Source organism: Lonchura striata, chromosome 3 (genome assembly GCF_046129695.1).
Source record: "Lonchura striata isolate bLonStr1 chromosome 3, bLonStr1.mat, whole genome shotgun sequence".
NCBI classification, from domain to species: domain Eukaryota; kingdom Metazoa; phylum Chordata; class Aves; order Passeriformes; family Estrildidae; genus Lonchura; species Lonchura striata.
This window is the reverse complement of record NC_134605.1, coordinates 40,275,178-40,295,852: the sequence shown is the minus strand read 5'-3', so window position 1 is coordinate 40,295,852 and position 20,675 is coordinate 40,275,178. Positions and strand designations below refer to the sequence as shown.

At 41.8% G+C, this 20,675-nt stretch overlaps 1 protein-coding gene across 1 annotated transcript in view; it reads left to right on the top strand.

The window, feature by feature from the left end:
• The first annotated feature begins 7,876 nt into the window (after window positions 1-7,876).
• LOC116183470 (thrombospondin-2) overlaps window positions 7,877-20,675 on the top strand; it is a 39,248-nt gene continuing 26,449 nt past the window's right edge. Inside the window, exons 1-3 of the mRNA XM_077782094.1 lie at window positions 7,877-8,040; window positions 9,080-9,154; window positions 18,911-19,467. Coding sequence (XP_077638220.1) covers window positions 8,034-8,040; window positions 9,080-9,154; window positions 18,911-19,467 — 639 coding nt within the window. The 5' untranslated portion in view covers window positions 7,877-8,033. The remainder of the gene's footprint in view (window positions 8,041-9,079; window positions 9,155-18,910; window positions 19,468-20,675) is intronic.

Below are 20,675 nucleotides of genomic sequence, written 5' to 3'. Positions count from 1 at the left end.
TAAGAGTTTGTTAGTTATTGTCTCAAGAATCTTTTCACCACAAATCCATCATAAATTAAAAGCAGTAGTAAATAGAGCATAGTAACTCTTTTGATTGCAGTAATAGTTGCAAGTGAAAGATTTCACTGTGGGTGGCTGAAGAGAGTACTGCAGAGAGGTCCTACAAGGGGCTCTTCCCATTGCAGCCACGTTCACTAGTTGCATATAGCTGAAACAAAATGCCAAAACTGCTGAGGTCTTCAGATTACATATATATTTGACGTGATGTCCCTTAAGAACACAATTTAATTCAATGAAATATGAGAACATAGGAAGCAGCGACTCTAATCTTTGTAAAGGGATATAATGCAATAATTAATTGAACAATCCATCAAGCTCTACAACAGGATTATGAAAAAACATTCACATCATAGACACACATACGCACACAAATACTAAGTAGAACAGGGAAAATATTTTTATCACATATATCACAGGAAGGCTATATCTGCTTCTGGTGTTCATATTTCAAAAATATATATGGATTTTGAATACAAGGAGGGAAAAGAAAAGGAAAAAAAAGGGAAAATATTAAATTAATAAAGGGTAATGAAAAAAAATATAACATTTGAGGTGGAAGAAAAGGCCAAACTCCCAGAGTCAGACATTCCCAAAATTTACATCATCAAACAATTTCTGCATCAAGACTTTGAAGGAACTGGCACCAGTGGTTCCAAACTCAGAAGTAATTTGAATCAGTCTTATCTGGGACAGTCTCACAGGACTTGGGTAAAATTAAAAAATAAAGAAGGAGAGCAAATCAGGTCTCAGTAAAGCATAATGACTTTTAAAATACTGAAACCAGGAGCAAATGAAGATAGGGGAAAAACTGCATAAAAGAAAGATCTGTCTAAAGGATGTTCATGGTGGCTTTTATGCTAAGCTAGACCTTGTCGAGAAGGAAAATGCAAAATATCTAATTCTGCAGTTGTTAGCAATATATTAAGGCCCAGTGGCAAATAAAGAATTATCAGTTAAATTGCAGGAAATCAAGACTGCTACAAAAGCTGGAATTTTAAATGAAGAGTCATCTAGGCTGGCAGATAAGTAGGTAAGAAACTGCCTCAGGCATAACTTTTTCTGATGGCTGTTATTGAGCTGATAGTTTTTGGGTAGAGTTTTATAAACATATAAAGGATAGGCCTTTAAGTGGTCACAGAAGTATGAGGAATAACAGTAAAAACCATTAAAATTAAGTGAATAATTACTTGTTTGCTATTTCATTTTTGAGAAAAAAATTATTAAATTGAAATAAAAAGCATATGAAAGGCATTCTGTGGTATTTGAACAAGGGGCATCTAATGAAAGAATTAACATGTAGTATATATTTAACCAAAACAAAAAGAAGCAAAGCTACATATTTACACCCAAGTTGAGTCTGAAATTCAGTGTCTTCAACACAGGGTAACACAGGAAGTTTACAGGTTAATGCAATGAAGGACATACCTTTGAACAGTTATACACTTGTGCTCACACAAATGTATTAACAGAACTCCACACAAACCTCAACAACATGAAGGATTCCACCACCAGTGACATGCGACACAGGATCACCCCAACATCTGCAAATCATTCATGCAATTGCAAAAGTGCCACAGTCATCAGCTCTACTTCTTCCCTTTATTGCTGTGAACCATGCAAATTGCCATGCAAATTTAAGATGCATTATGTGGTTAGCTGAGAGAAAAATGAGAAACCTTTTGCTAACCAGAACTTTTCTTGAAGTAGAGCCAGCTTTTTTTCATGGGGCTTCATAGAAGCAAACCTTAAGAAACATAAAATAACTAACTAAATAAATGCAAGAGAATAATAAATATTAATGTGCCTCTTCATCTGACCAAGTACCATTCTATTGCTGTGCCCCCATTTCCAACACCTCATTGTAAGCATTCATGGAAAGGAAAGTGAAGCAATGCTAAGAAAGCAGTATCACTTGGGAAAAATACAGTTAATTTCTGTAAGGTAAGTAAACAAGTAAAAATATTAACATCAGTAAACCATGTGTAGATTGAATTGCATCACAGTTGTTTAGCTTATAATTTTCTTATTGTCAGAGAACAAGTGTAGAAATAGCAAGAGAATATTTCATAGCAAGTGGATCAAATTGCAGCTTCCTTGTAGTCTATCACTGATGTGAAGGCAGTTAGTCCTTGTATAGAGAGAAACCCAAAGTAATCACAACAAATAAATAAATAAAAGGCTAGTAACTTGCAAGAAATCGCAGGCCAGCAATGAATGTGTGTGAAGATACATGGCTTTGTTCCTGGTGTACGCTGTAAGGAATATTTTTTCAGCATTCCATTATATGACTAAACCAGATTGAGTAGTCTATGGTAATTGTCAGAGTAAATTTCTCCCTGTTCCCTTTTTAAGAGTACCAGAGACAACCACAGTGGAACATGGACTTTAACAGCAAAACTGACTTTCTTCACCTTCAAACTCTTTCAGAGGAGGGTTGAATTTATTTAATTCTATGTGGATGATGGCTTTCAGAGATATTTCAGAGCAAAATGGATGTTTGTAAGCATAAGTACTGCAAAAGGTCCCACTTTTAACATGTATAACCAAGTATTTGTTTGGGAAGTGATGGTGTGCTAACTGGGGAGCATGAACCCTTCCATCTGACTCCTCTAATTGTTTACTGCTAAGCAAGATGAGTTGGATTTTAAGTATTTATCAACAATGTAAGTAATGGCTATATGAGCACATCCAGATAATTAATGTGCTGGGGGGAAATGTGGTTTAAGTGTGAATGTTCTTATGAGCGGAAAAAGAGGCAAAAACATATTAGAGTAAAAAAAATATGGGAATTATTTGTTCAGCTTTAATCTTCATAATCATTATCAGGCTACAGCTTAATGACGTTCATTCTCTCAGTTACAGACACAGCCAGCAGTAGTAGTTTCATGACTTGCCTTCTTTCATCTCTTCACTTCATCCTGTGGGACTCATGACTCCATCTGTGGGAGTTTTGAACATATGGAGAGATATCAAATCTCTAGACTCTTCTATGTGGCCTTTCAAATTTTTTGCAATCAATTTAAACCCTTTTCGGTATGGTTGTTTATTTTTTTTTTTTCTTGGCCTGTTGGAGCTTTCTTCTATTCACTTTCTCTGCCCAGTTGTGCCTCCCAATCTCTCCAGATTCTGTGAATTCCATGTTTCAGGGACACACTTTACCTGGTAAGGCCATATTTTGCTGTCAGCCAGCCAACCTGCTGTACTTATAGAAAAATGGGGGCCAAGAAGAAGAGTCCCTTTCTGGAAGGAGAGAGAAAGCATAGCACAGGCAGCACCCTTGGTGATGGGACTGCATGTCTGCCAAGAAAAGGGGTCCTCTCCTGTGTTTGCACCTAAAGACCCTTCAGGATGGGTCCCCCAACAGTCAACACATGCAGCAGTGGGAATAATCCACATTTCACAGTGCAGTCATGTAGGTAAGGCAAGGACCCATCATAATTCTGGTGAAACAAAAGTGTGGGTCTCACTTCAATAAAAAATTCTTTTTAAACTAAGATCATTCAAACATTTGCTATAGATTATTGAGCTCTCAGTAAGCATTTGGCATTTTGTTTCACCAAACTAAATGAAAAGAAACTAGGTCCAAGCCTTCAAAAATAGTTTGGCACTACATCCTCCTAAAATGAATGGCATCTGTTCCCCCAAACAACTTTTAAAATCCAACTGGACCCTTGAAGCCATAATTTTAGTTGTATTCACTTACCCCTCAGCTAAAGCTACTGTCAACTTCGGAATGTTTTACTTCTGAATACGGATTTAATCCAAATCGTTTAAAAGCTTTGAGACTGAGTTGGCTTTGAACATATGTAGATACATCAGACCAAATCCCATTCAGAAAGCATGGTATTGGAAATACAATAAAAATTATAATATTACCCCCTGTAAGGATAATCTTAGTTGTTTAAAGGTCAGTGCTTTAGTATGAAAACATCAATACTTCTGTGATAGAATAGGAAAGAAACTATGTAATGAAGTTGATAAAAGCAGGTCTTTGGTAATAAATCTGTTCTAATCTGGCAACAAGTTTGGGGTTTTTTTAACCCAGAGTAGCAACATGGGATTTACAGACCATTTTCAGTGCTCATTTGCACTGCACTTGGTAGGGGGAATCTTCCTTTTTGGAGGCTGAAAATACTTGGCCATCTTAATATGTTCAGCAGCTCAGGTGGGGATAGAATACAAAAATTCTGTAAAATGGTTAAGGACACAGTTTACTGTTTGTAGATGGATATTTGTTTTGTCATATGTACTGCAAGAACAGGGAATAAAAAGGGTTTCCAGATCCAAGTTTCTGACCATGAGTTAAGAGTCTTGGATTCCACTTATGTATGGCTCTTTCCATAACTTACTGTGTGACACCAGTAAAATCATGTAGGAACCAATGAAGCAAAACACTTAAACATGGACTTAGCTTTAAACTCAAAGTCTTCCTGCTGAAAGCACAAGTTTTCGTGTACAGCCCTTTTTTAAGTATAGATGAAGTTTGCAAACAGATGGTAGCAGTATTTCCCTCTTTGACAAGTTTATTGTAAAGGCATACCAATTGGTGCTTGTGCAGTCTATGGCCATTTCCTCTGACAGAATGCATTATCATTTGTATCTGGATATAATTTATACCTGGAAATTACTTAGGGAAGGTTTAAAACAAGCCCAAAACACTTCTTCCTCTGAAACAAAGAGCAGAAGATTAAGTACCTGATTATGATACCTGTTTTCATCTGGCATCAGAACTTAAACTAAAGCATACATAAAACTTTGTCAAAACTACCTCATTCCCTCATCATAGATGAATTCACTCTCCCTTGTGTATTCTATCCCAGGACTAAAAATCTGCATTTAGCTGGAGTACTTACAACATGTTGTCAGAGGAAGCACTCAGGTGTCCCTCCCTCTGCCGACTAGCTCATTGAAAAAACTCAAAGTCTGAGTCACATGCTAATCTGAATGTACCTGTTTCAGTTTTGGAACCTCAATATAGTGAATTATGAGAATCAAATTCTACCATAGGAATAAAAAAAAAAGAAAAATCCTTCATGGCTTTTTGACAGCTTTTCTGTAAGAATGTTTGTCAGCATCAGGTGATATCCAGGACTGCAGGATAAAACCTGAAGGAACTTATCATGCTCATGCAACTAGATCTATTGCAACTAGTGGGGATGATTTTGTCAGAAGAGAAAAAAAAGGATCAGAATTTCACCCAGGAAAAGTCACAGAATTTGTCTTTTGGATCATGTCAAAACCACAAAGTTTCAATTTTATCAGAAAAGAAGTAAAAAAAAATATATATAGCATATTCCACTTTATTGGGATTTCTTCTAATGTAGGAGAGTTCCAGTCTTCCCCAAAGTCAAGCTAAGTCAGAATGTCTGTGATAAAGTCCTAGGCAAAACCATGGAAGATTTGGTGGAGATCCATCAAATCACTGTTCTTTCTGAGACAGTGCTGTACCAGAATCCTGACATTCACCAGTGATTTTCAGTAATGTATGTTACCTTGTGAGATATTTACATATCCAAAATGGAAAGTCCATAGGGCTGGTACAGAAGGAAAACAGTAGACAGAAAAAGGCAAAGGGAAGTGCATAAAGAGATGAGAAGGACCTGTGCTCATGTCTGATATGCTGATCTGAAGCAGTGAAAGGTGAAATAGTACAGAAAACCATCAGTAGTATGAGATCTAGTGGTACTTCAGTTGTGTTCCTATATGTTAGCAAATATGACTTCACAATCTCTCTAATTACCATTGTTCACTTATCCTTTGTAGTAAAAAATCAGGTAAATTGAGAAACGTGAATGTCATTCCAATGTTTGCATGTGTACATTGGCTCACTGTGCAAAGCAGAGTGTGTATTTGTTTCTTTGACACTTTCTATCAGGAATCTTGGAAAGAAGATGTTTACCTCTTCCAAGGTGGCCAGGGGAAAAAGTGAGCAAGTAAACATTTTCATGATTGTCGAAAGACTACAATCAAAACTGTCTTCTCAAAGGTCATCATCCTATATATAAACCACTCAGCTCGAAACAATATGCTATCGATCCTTCATTCCTATAACACTCACAGAGGTGGAAAGGTTTGTTTTGAGGCAGCTGGTTAAAAGCTGACACAAAATTTGTCTCTAATTTATTGTTACTTTATTGACTTAAAAATTTCTGTTGTAAAAAGGCTTTCCATATAAATGTACAAATAACTCATGAAACTATCTCAAAGATGGTTTCTTCTTGGTCTCTTAAACACTTTGCTGCATTCTCTTCTCCAGCTGTAATCCCAGACCAGCTTCCTGATGAGAATTATCCCAGTACAGTTTGATCTAGTGAAAAACACACCACACAGCTACATATATAGATATAAAGACTAAGTCTTAATATAGCAGGGGAATGAGTAACCCACTAGAATTTGAGGTTTTGTGAACATCATTAGCTATTTTTTTAAATTCTTGAGGTTTTGCAAAACTAAAAACCAAATGTCCTAGGAAGACAAAAAAGCCCTCTCCCTCCTATCTTGGCTCAGTCCCCTGGATCCTGTGAGAAAGGGGAAGGCTCCTTGGCTTCTGCTACCCTGCAAGGCCAAGGCCAGCCAAATTGGAAGGAGTTTCCATGGCAAAAGGAAAGGGAGCAGTGCTTGCATTGGCATTTTTCTGCTGTAGTGACAGATTGAGCCTTTTGAAGTCTTCTGAGCTCTGAAATATCAGCACCTTTTTCTACTGGAATTTCAAATTGTCATGGGCAAAGTTAATGACTTCCTGTGCTGCTGTTTTGTTTTTTGAGGCAGGGAGGAGGGATTTCTTTTGGTTTTGTTTGGGGATTTTTAGCTTTTTTTTGTGTTAAGATTCATGAAGTTTGTCTACCATTTAACAGGGCTACATTTCTTGGATTCTGTGGCCAACTGAGCCAAATTCATGCCTCTTCACACCAGCTGCAGGACTATTTCAGAGATATTTTATAACCCCATGGTTGCAGATCATGGTCTTCTCATTTGATGTCTGAAATGTCATGGCAGGTTCTGTGTGTAGACCTGCTACAGGGATCCATCCTCCTGTGGAGTGTGATGCCAGAAGCTGCGCTGGCTGCTCCTCAGCATGTTGACCTTTAAAATTCAATGGTTGTGATCAGAGTCTTTGCTTGTAGAGATAGTTCCCAGTTTTCCTAACGTGTCTAGGATCAGCCTAAGAGTGAGGTTTCTTTCACCAGCCCCGGGCCAAGGCTCTTTCCTCAAGGAGCACCCCTCAGTAAGCCCTCAACGCCTTCCATGGAATGAAAAGGGCACGGCGCTTCTCGCGCAGAAGAGCGACACCGAGGCGCTTGGGCTCACTTGAGGAGCAGCTGGCTGACATCCAGCGAGCACTCTGCCAGCTGACCGGGGGACGGGGCAAGTCTCGGCTTTGGGCTGTTTTACGATTTAAAAGTAAAAAGGATAAAAATGAGCCCTCGAGAAGGCCGGATTTTGTCGCGGTGGCGGCAGGAGCACGGAGCACTCAAGCGGCAAGTGCCGCCGGGAGAGCCGGGCCTGCCGGAGGGACCGAGGACGCACATCCCGCCGCGGAACCGGGCTCGGCTCGCCCGCCGGCGGGTCCCGGCCCCGCCGCGCCCCGCCGCGGGCCCTGGCGCCGCCTCCCGGGGGCTCCGCCGCGCTCGGCCCCGCCGCGCCGGTCGCTCCCCGGGGGCGGCCGCCGCCGTCCTGCCCGGCCCCCGCTCCGCCCCTGCACCGCCCGCCGGGGGCGGGCCGGGCCGGCGGTGGACCCGCAGGTAGGCGAGGTGGGGAGGGGGCGGCGGGGCTTGTGTCAGCGCCGCGGAGGGGCGAGCCGGGGGCGCACCCCGGCGCCGTTGATTGACAGCGGGGCCCGGCCCGCAGCCCATAAAGGCGCGGGGCGCGGGGCCGCGGAGGCACTTGAGACGGCGTCGGCAGCAGCGCGGCTCGCCACGCTCCCTCCCGACCCGCAGAGCCCCGCAGAGCCCCAGCGCGCCGTCGGCTCCCCGATGCCAGGTGAGGCGCCAGGCGGGCGGTGCCGTGCCCGCCAAGCCCGCTCTGGGCGGAGGGGGCTGTCAGCCCGCTCGGAGCTCGCCCTGGGCAGTCGCCCCGCTGCCCACCCCGCGGGATCTCGGGGTGCGGGGTGAGGGGAGCAGCCGCGGGGCGGGCGGGTCTGGGGCACCAGGCAGGCTCTGTCCCGCTGGGAGCCGCTGGGTTCCAGAGGTGAGAGAGGCATCCTGGCTGCTGCCGGTAGTTGGCCGTCGCGGTGGTACCCTGGGGATGCCAGGTAATAGGAATTCCGTGTAGAATAAAGAAAATGTAGACAGGAAGCGCTGGCGGCATCCCTGAATCTTTGCAATAATGTGTGGAGTTGGCAGTGCTGAAGTTATTTGGCTGTATCCAGAGAACTGGATTGCTACGCATTCCGGGGAATGCTTCTGCTCCATTCATTGTGAGCTGAGACACATATGGAGATGCAATTATGTGGTTTATAAGTGCACAGTGCTACAGGGCAAACCCGGCATCACGTTAAGAGTCACTTTATCCAGCTTTGGTTTGGTACAGACGATTGTGTATATTTATATATATCTATGAAAGAGAGTGTTCTTAGAATGGTACTGAAAAGTGCCCCTATTACTCAGAATCATCCAGTTTAGATCCCATTATCCTACAAGGATTTTTGTCTGAATATTATGCTCCAAAGTAAAGATATGCTAGCAATATGCTGTATATCCTGTACTGTCATATGGCCAGCTACTGAAATTTCATTAAGAAAATAATAATGTATATTTTCTGTATGCATTTCCTTTTTATTAAGGACATTTGCATTTTCATAATTCCTCTTCCCTTCACCTGATGTCACATTTTACTTCTGCCATCGAGAATAGACCCAGAATAAGCGTTACAAGAATAAGTCAAAATTAAAATTCTGATTTTATATATATAGTTGCTGTTTATGGCATTTCATGAAGAAAATTGCACTCTTTATAGTTATAGAAAGTTATTATAGAAATATGATTTCCCTAAAACTTACTACTTTTTGGTTTATTCATAGGAGTTATGCTGAAGAGGAGAGGGTTGTTGTGGCTTACTGTCTTAATAACCCTGTGGGTTTTCTCAAATGCTCAGGGTAAGTTCAGACACTTCTTAACTGAATATAGACTAACTGCCAAAGTTAAATGTTGTAGTGTTGGCTTACCTGAACTGCAGTGGGCAAAGTAATTATAAAGAATTGTTTCAGAAGTGCCTGGGGTATTTTTGGTCAATATACCTTGCCACTGCTAAATGATGATTTCTCATGTTATACTTTTCTGTGTGGTGGAAATGTATGGTGAAAGTAACATAAACAGAATCACTGGGTGAGATGAACATTAAAATACAGAGGTAGAGAAATAGACATCTACAGACCAAATATAACTAGAATACAAATTGGCACAGTGCCAGACCCTCATTTACATTAGATTTCTTGGTTACAGTCTTTAAAAAGCAATTATCTTTTTATTTGGTCATTGTGTAAGCTCATGGATTCTCATAATTTGATTTTCCGTTATCTGGTAATCAAAATATAGAAGTTGCCTCAAATTCCTTATCCATTCACTTATAAAAAATATTTAATGAATAAATTGCTACATGCATACATGCGTAGGCATATATGTGGCCTGCAGAATACACATATATGCAAAAGTATGTACTATATTGTGAGAACCCCAGCCTTGTTTTGGGGCCACATGTGGTGGTGAAATTCCTCCTCCAACCCGTGCTTCCAAAGAAAAACTCTGCAGGCTTAGCTGTTCGGTCTCAAGGCAGTTTATTGCTAGTTATCTAACAGATTATGTTCTTGGACTGCAGCTATTTGATCAGTGGCCTGGGTAGAGGCACACACACACCCTGACATCCTCTCTATCTGCTGTCTTCTTCGTCTCTCTCTCCGCCCAGGGTTGCTGCTATCTTTTATAAGATATATTACGTATAACATGTTTACAATTATTCCCCAATACCTACTACCTACGTTGCCAAGTGTTTTTCTACTCTAAACCAATCTGTGAGTGCCAACATTACCAAGAACATGGAGGTAAGGAAGAAGAAGGAAGAAGGATGGGTTCAGCCCACTTTCCTCCATCTTAGAACTTCTGACCCCCATGTACAAAGCGAAAACCCCCCTGTACATGTGCTAAAACCCCCCTGTACAATACTAAAAAAATTTCCCCTCTACTTCGTAACTACTTATACTATACTATCTAACCTTTTGTGATTGCTTGTTCCACCTCCAAAGTTGGTAATTCATTCCATGGCTCAAACTCAAAATCACAGTTGTTTTTCAGCTGTCTGCCAGGGTCTAGAATGCTTCTGACCAAGGCCTGGAACCTCTAAAAATGTCTGAGAGACATTTTGAGTTCCCACATCTCCCCTCCCTGTTTGAACCAGAAACACCTGCTTTGCCATGTTGTTCAAGGCTCTTTGAATGCACATGAAAATGCATGGCAGAACAAGTAGAACTACAAACGCTATAAGAATATATAACACTATTTAAAAAAGTTTTTCCACAATGGTGAAAGATTAAAAAAGCCAATGAAATCATTTCACCAGAATCTTGTAAGTTTCTTTTTTCTCAATTTGCTGATACTACTTTGCATTTGTTTCATATTTTCATGAATAGATTTTGAATGATCAAGCAAGTTCATGCAGCATGTCCCCTCAAATTTTTCACATCTGTGCCCGTGTGACAGCAGCAAATAACCAACTGCCGCCTTGTTCTGAAGCACCGCTTGTCTTGCACTGCTGATATCTGTTAACATGTCACTCAGTGCAGATGAAATGGCACGATTATGTTTACTCAATCCAGCATGCTATGTGGTCCAATTGTGTCAAGGTCACCCCCAACGCTGTTTTTGGGGTGAGAAAATTGCAACTGCAATTCTCCGAGCCTTGTCCCAAATACAGACATCATTATCACAATTTGGCTATATTGTTCAAAGGACCTTTTCTCTTTCCTGTGTGTCTGCTCCTTTAAAGTTTTCAAATCAGGTGTTATCAATGAGAGCTCCTCAATGCTGCATGGACTGCTTTTGACTTTTGCAGGGATAGCAGGCCAAATTCTGTCCCCGCAAATGAAAAAACATTCCCTACGGTAAAGTGGCTGGGTGTTGAAGGGATAGTTTGCTCATCGCTTTGGTGTGATTGCACCAGGCATTTCTATGAAAGAACTGATTTGGAATGATATCTACTATCTGATTATCTATCTTTGCCACTCTCAATGGATTGAATTCGGTACCAAATCCCATTTTTGTCGATCCAAAAATTTTCCAACTCTGGAGGTTCAAAGTGAGCCACAGGAAGGAACTGTGTCCAGACACGCCATCCCTCCATAGGATCCGAAAAGGACTTCAGAACCTTTTTGGAGGGGTGTCCCCTGGAATTGGACATTCCTTCACTGGCACACCTACCAAGCATGTCAAAAATTGTTTCCCCAGTTCTGAATGGGTCAGGCAAATGCTGTCCAGACCCGCTGCCTTTGCCAAAGTCTCCCACACCTTTTCCCTTGGTTGTCTCATGGGAAAGCCTGTCCCATTGCCCAAGGCAACAAGCAAAGGAATGAAGCACATGAGCACTATCTGTCTGAACCCCATGTCCATGTCCCCAACCTCTGTGAGAAACCCCGCAATGCAGCAACATCCAAACAACACTTGATTCCCCAGAAAAACCCCAAGTCTCTGAGTTCCCAATCGTTGTCTGACGAGACGTCTGCAGCGTTGCTGTCCATCTTTGTCTGCGTGCTTGCTTCTCTGCTTCTCTGGTCCATGTTCACTGGCATCTGTACCCGATGAGGTTTCACGTGCCTTGCCGACACCCACTTCGATCCTCGTTCTATAGAAACACAAACAAAACCCTTGCCCCAAGTTATTAATGTAAATGAACTTTCAATTTGTCCTGACTCTGGGTTTTTGACCAAAACTGAAGAATTTTCCCTTAGCACTGCTCGTGCACTGTTTGTAAAATGTCTGACAATTCACATAGAAAATTTTGTTCAACTGCATGTGAGATGTTGCTCCTGTCTCCTCCTTTTCTGTTTATCCAAATGGATTTCAAGGTATGATATATTCTGTGGTTTCTCCTGTATGTCATGATCCAAAAATTGCTCCTGAAAATGTGTGAACTGAAACATAAATGTGAAAACATATCAACTGAAACACAAATGTTTTCAAGCTTCTCAAAAAATGCATATTTTGTGACATCAGTTTGCCACAGCTGAAGACTTTTTTCAAACCTCTCAAATTGGTCACTCCTGTAAATACAGGACGCTGTACAAACTGACACTCTGACAAGCGTTGATGATTTCCTTTGCCTGACCTTTAGAAAGCGAAAGGATTCCATCAATGTTTGTATACTTTTGTGAAAAAATGCATGGCTCAATTTTTCTTGCTCAAAAATGTCTGGCAGTGTTTGTGAGATGGACACTGTGAATCTGTCTACATGAACATTTACTTTTACTAAAAACCTCAGAAATGAAGAATGCATTCTGATGTGCATAACAAAATATTTATGTTCTCTGTCTTTTAGGATTATTTTCATACATAATAGATACGAATATAAAACTTCATTGTCCATATGTTTTAAAAGTGATTCCTCTAATTGTTTGGTCACATTTGCAATATACACTGAATCTGTGATCAGATTGATGGCTTCTGAAATAACTGAAAAACCCTGACTATTACTACTAATTTTACAATTTGTGGTGAGTCTTTTACCATTTTTTACATCTGATTCCCATTTCTCTATTTTTGGAATTTTCCATGTGATTTGTGAGTTTTCCTTGAACTATCAGTAAACACTGTAATCTTTTCTATTAATTCTTAACTTATTTTTGATTTTTCTCTAAAACTTATTTTTGCATTTAACGTATTGTGAGCTAAAAAAATGAACTGTGCAAACTTCTGGGTATTCTAACAACGTGATTGAAAAATCTTGTGACTTTGGATTGTCCACTCAAAATATTTTTTCTTTCTTTAAATGTAAATGAATGATTAGGAAATCTCTGCCTGACATTGTCAGCAATCCAGTGTTTGCCTTAACAATGATCTGAGCCATTATCTCTAAATCTATAAGAGCACCTTTTGAGGGCCTGTAAGATAAAAACAAAGATCTATTTTAAACTTCATGAAAACATTACCACGAACCTTGCTCAAAGTTATTAACTTGACTGATTTTTTCAATTTGATCGTCCAGTGTCTGGCACTCTCCTCATATTTTCCTCGACAATCAGTGAAATCAAATCTACAAAAGAACAATCTCAAAAGATTAAAATATGCAAAATTTTCATTGCTTATTCCAGCCTTATTTCAGGCACTTCTTCACTTCTCTTCTTTTCTCTCTTTACACCTTTTTTCTTTTTTCTCTCTTTCTCTTCTTCTCTTTTGAAACAAGAAGGTTAAAATATAAAACATAATATAGAACAAGACAAAATATCGTAATAATAAAATGCAGAAAACTTATCAAAATCAATAACAATTCAAAAGAGTTCAAAAGAAAGATTCTAAATAACATATATAAAATTGAACAAAGCATAATTATCAGAAACATTGTGCCAGTGGTTCAGAGTCTGCAAACAGCTGAAACACTTGTTTCAGTGAAAATTTGCATTCCCTTCCCGGGCAGGGCTGACAAGTCTCACCCCAAAGCTGTGTCAGCTGTCAAATTTGTAGGATCGAATTGATGGATCAAAATGATCTATACAACATTCATTTTTGTGCAAAAACCTCTGAATTTTGCTGGCAAACTCATCCGTCCAAGTTAAAATCAGGGCCTGGCCAAAACCCAAACTTTAAATTGGAGTGATGCTCTTTATCATACTATCTTAAACAAAGCTTATACTAACATTACATATATGATACCTAAAACATAACTTATTATAACATTTTCATATAAAATAAACACTCAAAGTTCAAACTGATAAATTGATCAAATGACACGAGGATTCATTCTTCTTGAAACTCCTTTGAAGGAAACAGATGTGTTTTCAATTGAAAGAAACCATAAAATAAACATTGATAAAACATTGTCAGAATGCTTCAGGCATTTGTCTCTGAGATTTTCTAAAAAACATTCAAGAGTGTTAAAAAATAGAGATGCAATGATTCCACTCACAAGAAATATAAAAACAAACCAGAGAGTTCACCTAGAAAAATGCACAACATAGTTAAAGTCCAAAATGAAACTTCAGAATGACATGTAACCTGGATGAGATTACAAAAACAACAATAAAACATACGAAAATTCGCTATGAAAGAACAAAGCACAGAGCTTCACCTGATAACATGATAAAATTTCTTAACAATAACATTTATAAAACACTTAAATAGTTAAACGCAAAAGAAAGAATTTGGAAACAAACACTCTTTGTATCATTACACAAAGAAATAACAAAATAAACAAGTGATCATTAAACAATGAAATCGATCTCAGAAAAACTCAGAATAAATTTCTTCAAGACTCTTATACACTGATAAACTTACAATAAAACAGAAAAGACTAAAACCAAAAATCTGATAGACTGTTTTCCCTTTAACTTAATATTCATTATCATCTCATAAACTCTTTCAGTCAAAACCTTATTATTCTTAAAGAAAAACAACTAAACTTTGTTAATTGAACAAACTTAACCTTTGAAAAACTTAAAATAATTTTTTGAATGAAACACTACTTAAACTTAACATATAAAATATTGGTAAAAAAATCCCTAAATTATATTAACTTTATGAAACCTATATATATATCAAATTAACAATATATAAATTCATTATCAATTAAACACTTATAAACTTAACTTTTTCAGGGCCCAAACTAAGATAAACTTAAAGTGATATACTCTAATTAAACAATACTTAAACTTAAACTATATATAAAATTCAATTCTATTATTAATAAAATGCTAAAATACAACTTAACTTAAACCTTAACATAATAAATTACTAAAGTTTCATGCTATTCAATTCTCTATCTCAATTCTCATTATACTATCTCTTTTTCACATTATGTTCTATAAACAATATCACTTCACCACACCGGATGAGTGCATGTGCTGATCAATTCTGTCACCTAACTAAAAAATCTGGGGTTAGCATTTAGAAACATAGGAGAAGTTTGAAGAAGGTCCTTATAATTTCAAGTGGCGACTTAGCTGTATCTTATTTTTTGGGTGAATGTTGGAATTCCATCTCATCATTGCTGTGGGACATTTGGTGTAATAGATGTGATTGCAAAAAGTTATTTACTTTGGCTGCTGTGGTTTCTGGGCTGTGCCGTGTATTTGTTGTTAATGTTTGGATGTGCACTGCAGTGGAAAAAGCCTCAGCATCTGTCACACCGCAGCTCTGCTGTGGAGAGGCAGTGACCAAAGAAATCCCTGCCTTGGCTCTGCCCAGTCCCCGCTTGCACGAGCCCGAGCGGAGAGGAGGGGAGCAGTTCTGGCACAGTCACACCCCGCTTCTGCCCGCATTGGGGTGACTGTGTCTCTCTCCTGCTCTCAGCCCCCGCTCACGCCCAGTGTCGGCTGCACTGAACCCGTGCTTGCAATCTGTCCCTCTCTGACACTTCTGCGTTCGCTTTAACTTCTGCAAACGCAGTGTGCATTCTGGATTCACCCGTCTCTGTCTGTGTCACCATGGGAACGAGAGAAGGAACACCAGCCCCGACTGCACCCTGCCGCGCCGACCCCGGCCACGGCCGTGAGCTCGGGAATGTCCCCTCTCACGCCCGACTGAACCCGGCACCGTTCCAGTCCCAGTCTGGGTCGTCCCGCCCGGCCCCGGTGTCTGTCCCTGCTCAGCGTGGTTCGGCGCTCTGCTGACGTCATCAGCGCGCGACCGCCGCTCCCCGCCGCCGCCGTGCCCCGCGCCGCGTCCCGCGCTCGGGATTCCCCCCCCGCGCGGTCACCGCGCAGCCTGTGGGCACTTGGCTGGCTGGCGGCCGCCGCCGCCGCTGACGCTGTCAGTGCCTGTGCCGCGCTCGAGATGCGAAAGACCCCGCTCTACCGTTCGGTGCACTCCGCTCTCCAATATGTACTTCCGACAATTGATTTACATTCGCAAACCCTGTACTAATTCCTGATAAACTTTCAGTCTAACATTTCTTCTAACAACCGATTAATGTGTAACTAGTTTTTGATGCAATAACTATTCTGTTCTGGTCATGTCTGAAACTCACAGGGGTGGCTGTGGGTTTGTGCTGGCTGTTGCCATGGGAACCGCGACGGACCATGCCCTGAGTCATCCTGGCCACGCCCCGTCCCTGCCTGTGTCACCCCGGGGGTGAGGACGCTCCTGCTCTGGTCCCGGCCGTGCTTTCGCCTAACTCCGGCTCGCAGTGCCTGGTTCAGAGCCACTGCCATCCCCCCCGGGCTGACGCAATCACCCTCTCTGTTCCCATTCCGGCCCCGATGTTTCCCATCTCGCTTTGCCCCTCTCCTGACTGTCCCAGCACCCACAGCCCGTGCGCACCAGCCCCGCCCCGCCTGCGCCCCGTCCCACGCGTTCCAGATGCGAGAAATTCCTTGCACCCGTGGCTCTCGGGCTTTGCTCGACCTTCACGCGCGTGCCCGCCGCCTGAACTGCAGCAAGGGACGCCTCTCGCTGTCCCTCTGCTATTTCCTCAGCGGGACTGGCTGCCGCGGTCCGGGAGCTGCCCCCCGCCTCTTGGGTGGCCGCTCTTGCGGCTTCACGGATTCTCGACACCAAATGCATCACGGGACGCTCGGGACGCCTGGCCGCTGCACCCGCGCACCTGCCGCCCTGTGTCTGCGCTGTTCCTGCTGTCCCCTCTCGCCTGCACCGCGGGCTGTTTTGAACTCCCAGCCCGAGCAGCCACGAGGGATTTCTCCTCTCCCCTCCTCTTCCCTCTCTGCTCTGCACTCACTCTGCACCCTCCCCCACCGGAGACGCCGCCGCCGCCGCTGCCCCTCTCGCCGCGGGTTCGGACTCGAGCAGCGCTTGGTCCCTTCCCCCACCGGGGGCTGCGGCTGTGCTTGGCTTATCTCTCTGTCTGGGGGATTTGCATTGGAGGAGCTCAGGGATTGAGGTTCGAGGGAAACTGAGGAACAGTGGGAACCCGGACACACAGGGCATGATGACAGACCATCCCCTGATTGTCCATGGAAGGCAGTCCTGCTTTCCCTGGATCTGTGGTGAGGAAAACTGCCCCAAGCTGCTGGCTGGGCGATCTTCCCCCTTTGTGCTCCCATAGAAACCCCAGCTGTCCGGCTGGACGTGCCGTGCTGTAGAGCTGGCTATAATATTGTCCTTGTTAAAAGCAAAAGTTTTGCAGCAGTCTTATCTTTTTGTCCTTTTGTGGCTCAGTAATAAAGTTACTTATTGATCTTTTGCCAAAAATTCAATCCCAAGAAAAAATATATATCTGTGTGCGAGTGACTACACCGCACCTATGATAACAAAGCTTTCATTTCATTTGAGCTGTCTCTACCTGATGGGTAGAAGTTTCGCCCTATAGGGCTAAAAAATATCTTTGGTGTGTCCTTGGGAAAATTCCTTCCCTCCCCATGTTCTTAATTTCAACCATTCTCACCAAAAGCTGAGTCAGCATGAAGTCAGTCCGGAGATGGCACTGTCCATCATCCAGCAGGCCACAGGCGAGGAATCCCAGGCGCGCTTCTGGTTTCTCTCCTCCTGGCTGTCCTCCAGACGAAATGCCTTGGTGAAGGTCAAGTTCTTATCTTGAGCTTTCCGCTCCCTCTCTTCTTGAAAATGCGGAGAGTGTGTACTGCACTTCTTTTTTTTTTTTTTTTCTCTTTTTTTTTTCTTCTTTCTTTTTCTGCCGATGAAGGTTGGAGGTTGTTTGATGTTTCTTTTTCTTCTTTTTGTTGATGCCCGCCAAGGGACGCCAGATGTGAGAACCCCAGCCTTGTTTTGGGGCCACATGTGGTGGTGAAATTCCTCCTCCAACCCGTGCTTCCAAAGAAAAACTCTGCAGGCTTAGCTGTTCGGTCTCAAGGCAGTTTATTGCTAGTTATCTAACAGATTATGTTCTTGGACTGCAGCTATTTGATCAGTGGCCTGGGTAGAGGCACACACACACCCTGACATCCTCTCTATCTGCTGTCTTCTTCGTCTCTCTCTCCGCCCAGGGTTGCTGCTATCTTTTATAAGATATATTACGTATAACATGTTTACAATTATTCCCCAATACCTACTACCTACGTTGCCAAGTGTTTTTCTACTCTAAACCAATCTGTGAGTGCCAACATCACCAAGAACATGGAGGTAAGGAAGAAGAAGGAAGAAGGATGGGTTCAGCCCACTTTCCTCCATCTTAGAACTTCTGACCCCCATGTACAAAGCGAAAACCCCCCTGTACATGTGCTAAAACCCCCCTGTACAATACTAAAAAAATCTCCCCTCTACTTCGTAACTACTTATACTATACTATCTAACCTTTTGTGATTGCTTGTTCCACCTCCAAAGTTGGTAATTCATTCCATGGCTCAAACTCAAAATCACAGTTGTTTTTCAGCTGTCTGCCAGGGTCTAGAATGCTTCTGACCAAGGCCTGGAACCTCTAAAAATGTCTGAGAGACATTTTGAGTTCCCACACTATATAGTGCTGTAAAATATGAAGCCATACGTATAAACGTATAATGAAAAGTATTTCTGTGCAGAGAAGGAGAGAATTGTTATGTATATTAAAATGTCAGGTAGAAAATAAGATTCACTCTCCTTCTTGTAATAACAGTTCCATTTGTGCAGGTCTGAAAGCACTGGGTTTACTCTGCTGGTCCCTAATGTCTGTCACACAATTGCAGTTACTAAGTGTGCTGTACAGTGCTGTTTCTTGTGAGACTTTTTGTAGACACATTGTCACACGCTGTTAACTTTTTCAGATGGTAACAAGGAAGAAGAGACTACCTTTGATTTACTTCAAGTCAGTAACATAAACCGAAAGACAATTGGAGCAAAGGTGTTCCGGGGCCCAGACCCCACTATGCCAGCATATCGTTTCATTCGGTTTGACCATATACCTCCATGTAAACCGGAGAAACTAAAAAAGATCCTAAAACTAATCCGACAGAATGAGGGCTTTATCCTCTCAGCCACCCTGAGGCAAGACAGGCAATCTAGAGGCACAATCCTTGCTTTAGAGGGTCCTGGCATCAGTGAGAGGCAGTTTGAGATCATTTCCAATGGCCGGGCCAACACCCTGGACCTTATCTATTGGGTGGATGGCTTCCAGAACGTGATTTCCCTGGAAGATGTGGACCTTGCTGACTCCCAGTGGAAGAACCTCACCGTGCAGATAACAGGGGAGAACTACAACCTCTATGTTGGCTGTGACCTTATTGACAGCTTCATCCTGGAGGAGCCTTTCTATGAGCAGCTGAAGGCAGAGAGCAGCAGGCTGTATGTGGCAAAAGGGTCTACTCGGGAGAATCATTTCAGGGTAGGTGACCTGCAGAAGCTTGGATCTCTGGTGTGGTAAGAAGGTAACTGCAAGTAGTTTGGGAAGGTGCAGTAGACACAGTTTCGTTGTCCAAGTGCCTCTGGGATTTGATGGGGTCACAGGTGTTCCCAAGCAGACTTTCTTCAGAGTGTGCTTTTATTAATTGCTGGATCTGTGTTGTGTGATTTTGGGGTTCCTGAAAGCAAGGGCAAAGCAAAATCCAGAAAAAGTGTGCAAAACCAATTTTTTGCTTTCCTGTGCAACCATCCCTTTTCCAGATGTAAGACTTCTAGAGATGTTGGGTTTTTGTGGTGATTTGTAGAATTTTTTGCAAATTTTCTGAAGCACTGTTTTTACAATGAATTAGTCTATTGAAATCATGAAAACATGTCAATATTTTTATTTTTCTATTTGAAAAAAGAAGAAAAAGAATTCTTAATGGAGCTGAAGCATGTGGTGTTGGGCCATCCTGTAACAGAACATCCTGTTTTGCCATTTTGAATGTTTCTTTTCAGTTTATATTTTAAAAGGAAAAAAATTGAGAAAAGAAATGCAACAAAAAGTTTTGATCAGTCCTGTAAATGAGATTATTTTTATTTTTGTGAAAAACATTTGAGATGAAGCAATTATAAGCTTTTTGGTTTTTCTATCAAATGAAAGCGACCTTCCACCTCATAATTTAGTGAAATGATCTGGCCCAACTGCTTTAAGGCTGGCTTCTTTTCAATCACAGCTGAAGACAAACTTGAACTCATGGCTCCAAAAATTTCAAAAAGCCCTTTCTTTCTCATCATGTTGTACCATCTAGTTTTCAGCCAGAGCCTGACATGCTGGAGTTTGGCTCCATGGGATGACCAGTTTTGGCAGGGACTTGAGAAGTTCTTGCCTACAGCCTCCTCTATTCCTGCCTCCAGGATTATGATTGTTATTCCATCAGTAGTGCTCATACAACTGGTTCTGAAGCTGTACTGTTAAGTGGCTCACTGAAACAATCTAATTTTTAATTTATTATTTTCTTGGAGAGTTTTTTTTCCCAAATTAAATAGATGCCAGTCTGGTTATAGAGGTTGTCTCAGAGTAGGGTCAGTACAATTGAGGAGGCTGTGAACTATGGTGCATGGGAATGACTGGCCAAGGATGGAAGTGTGATGGGGCAGAGAAGTTGCCTTTGACTCTATGACAAATATAAAATTCACTATGAAAATGGA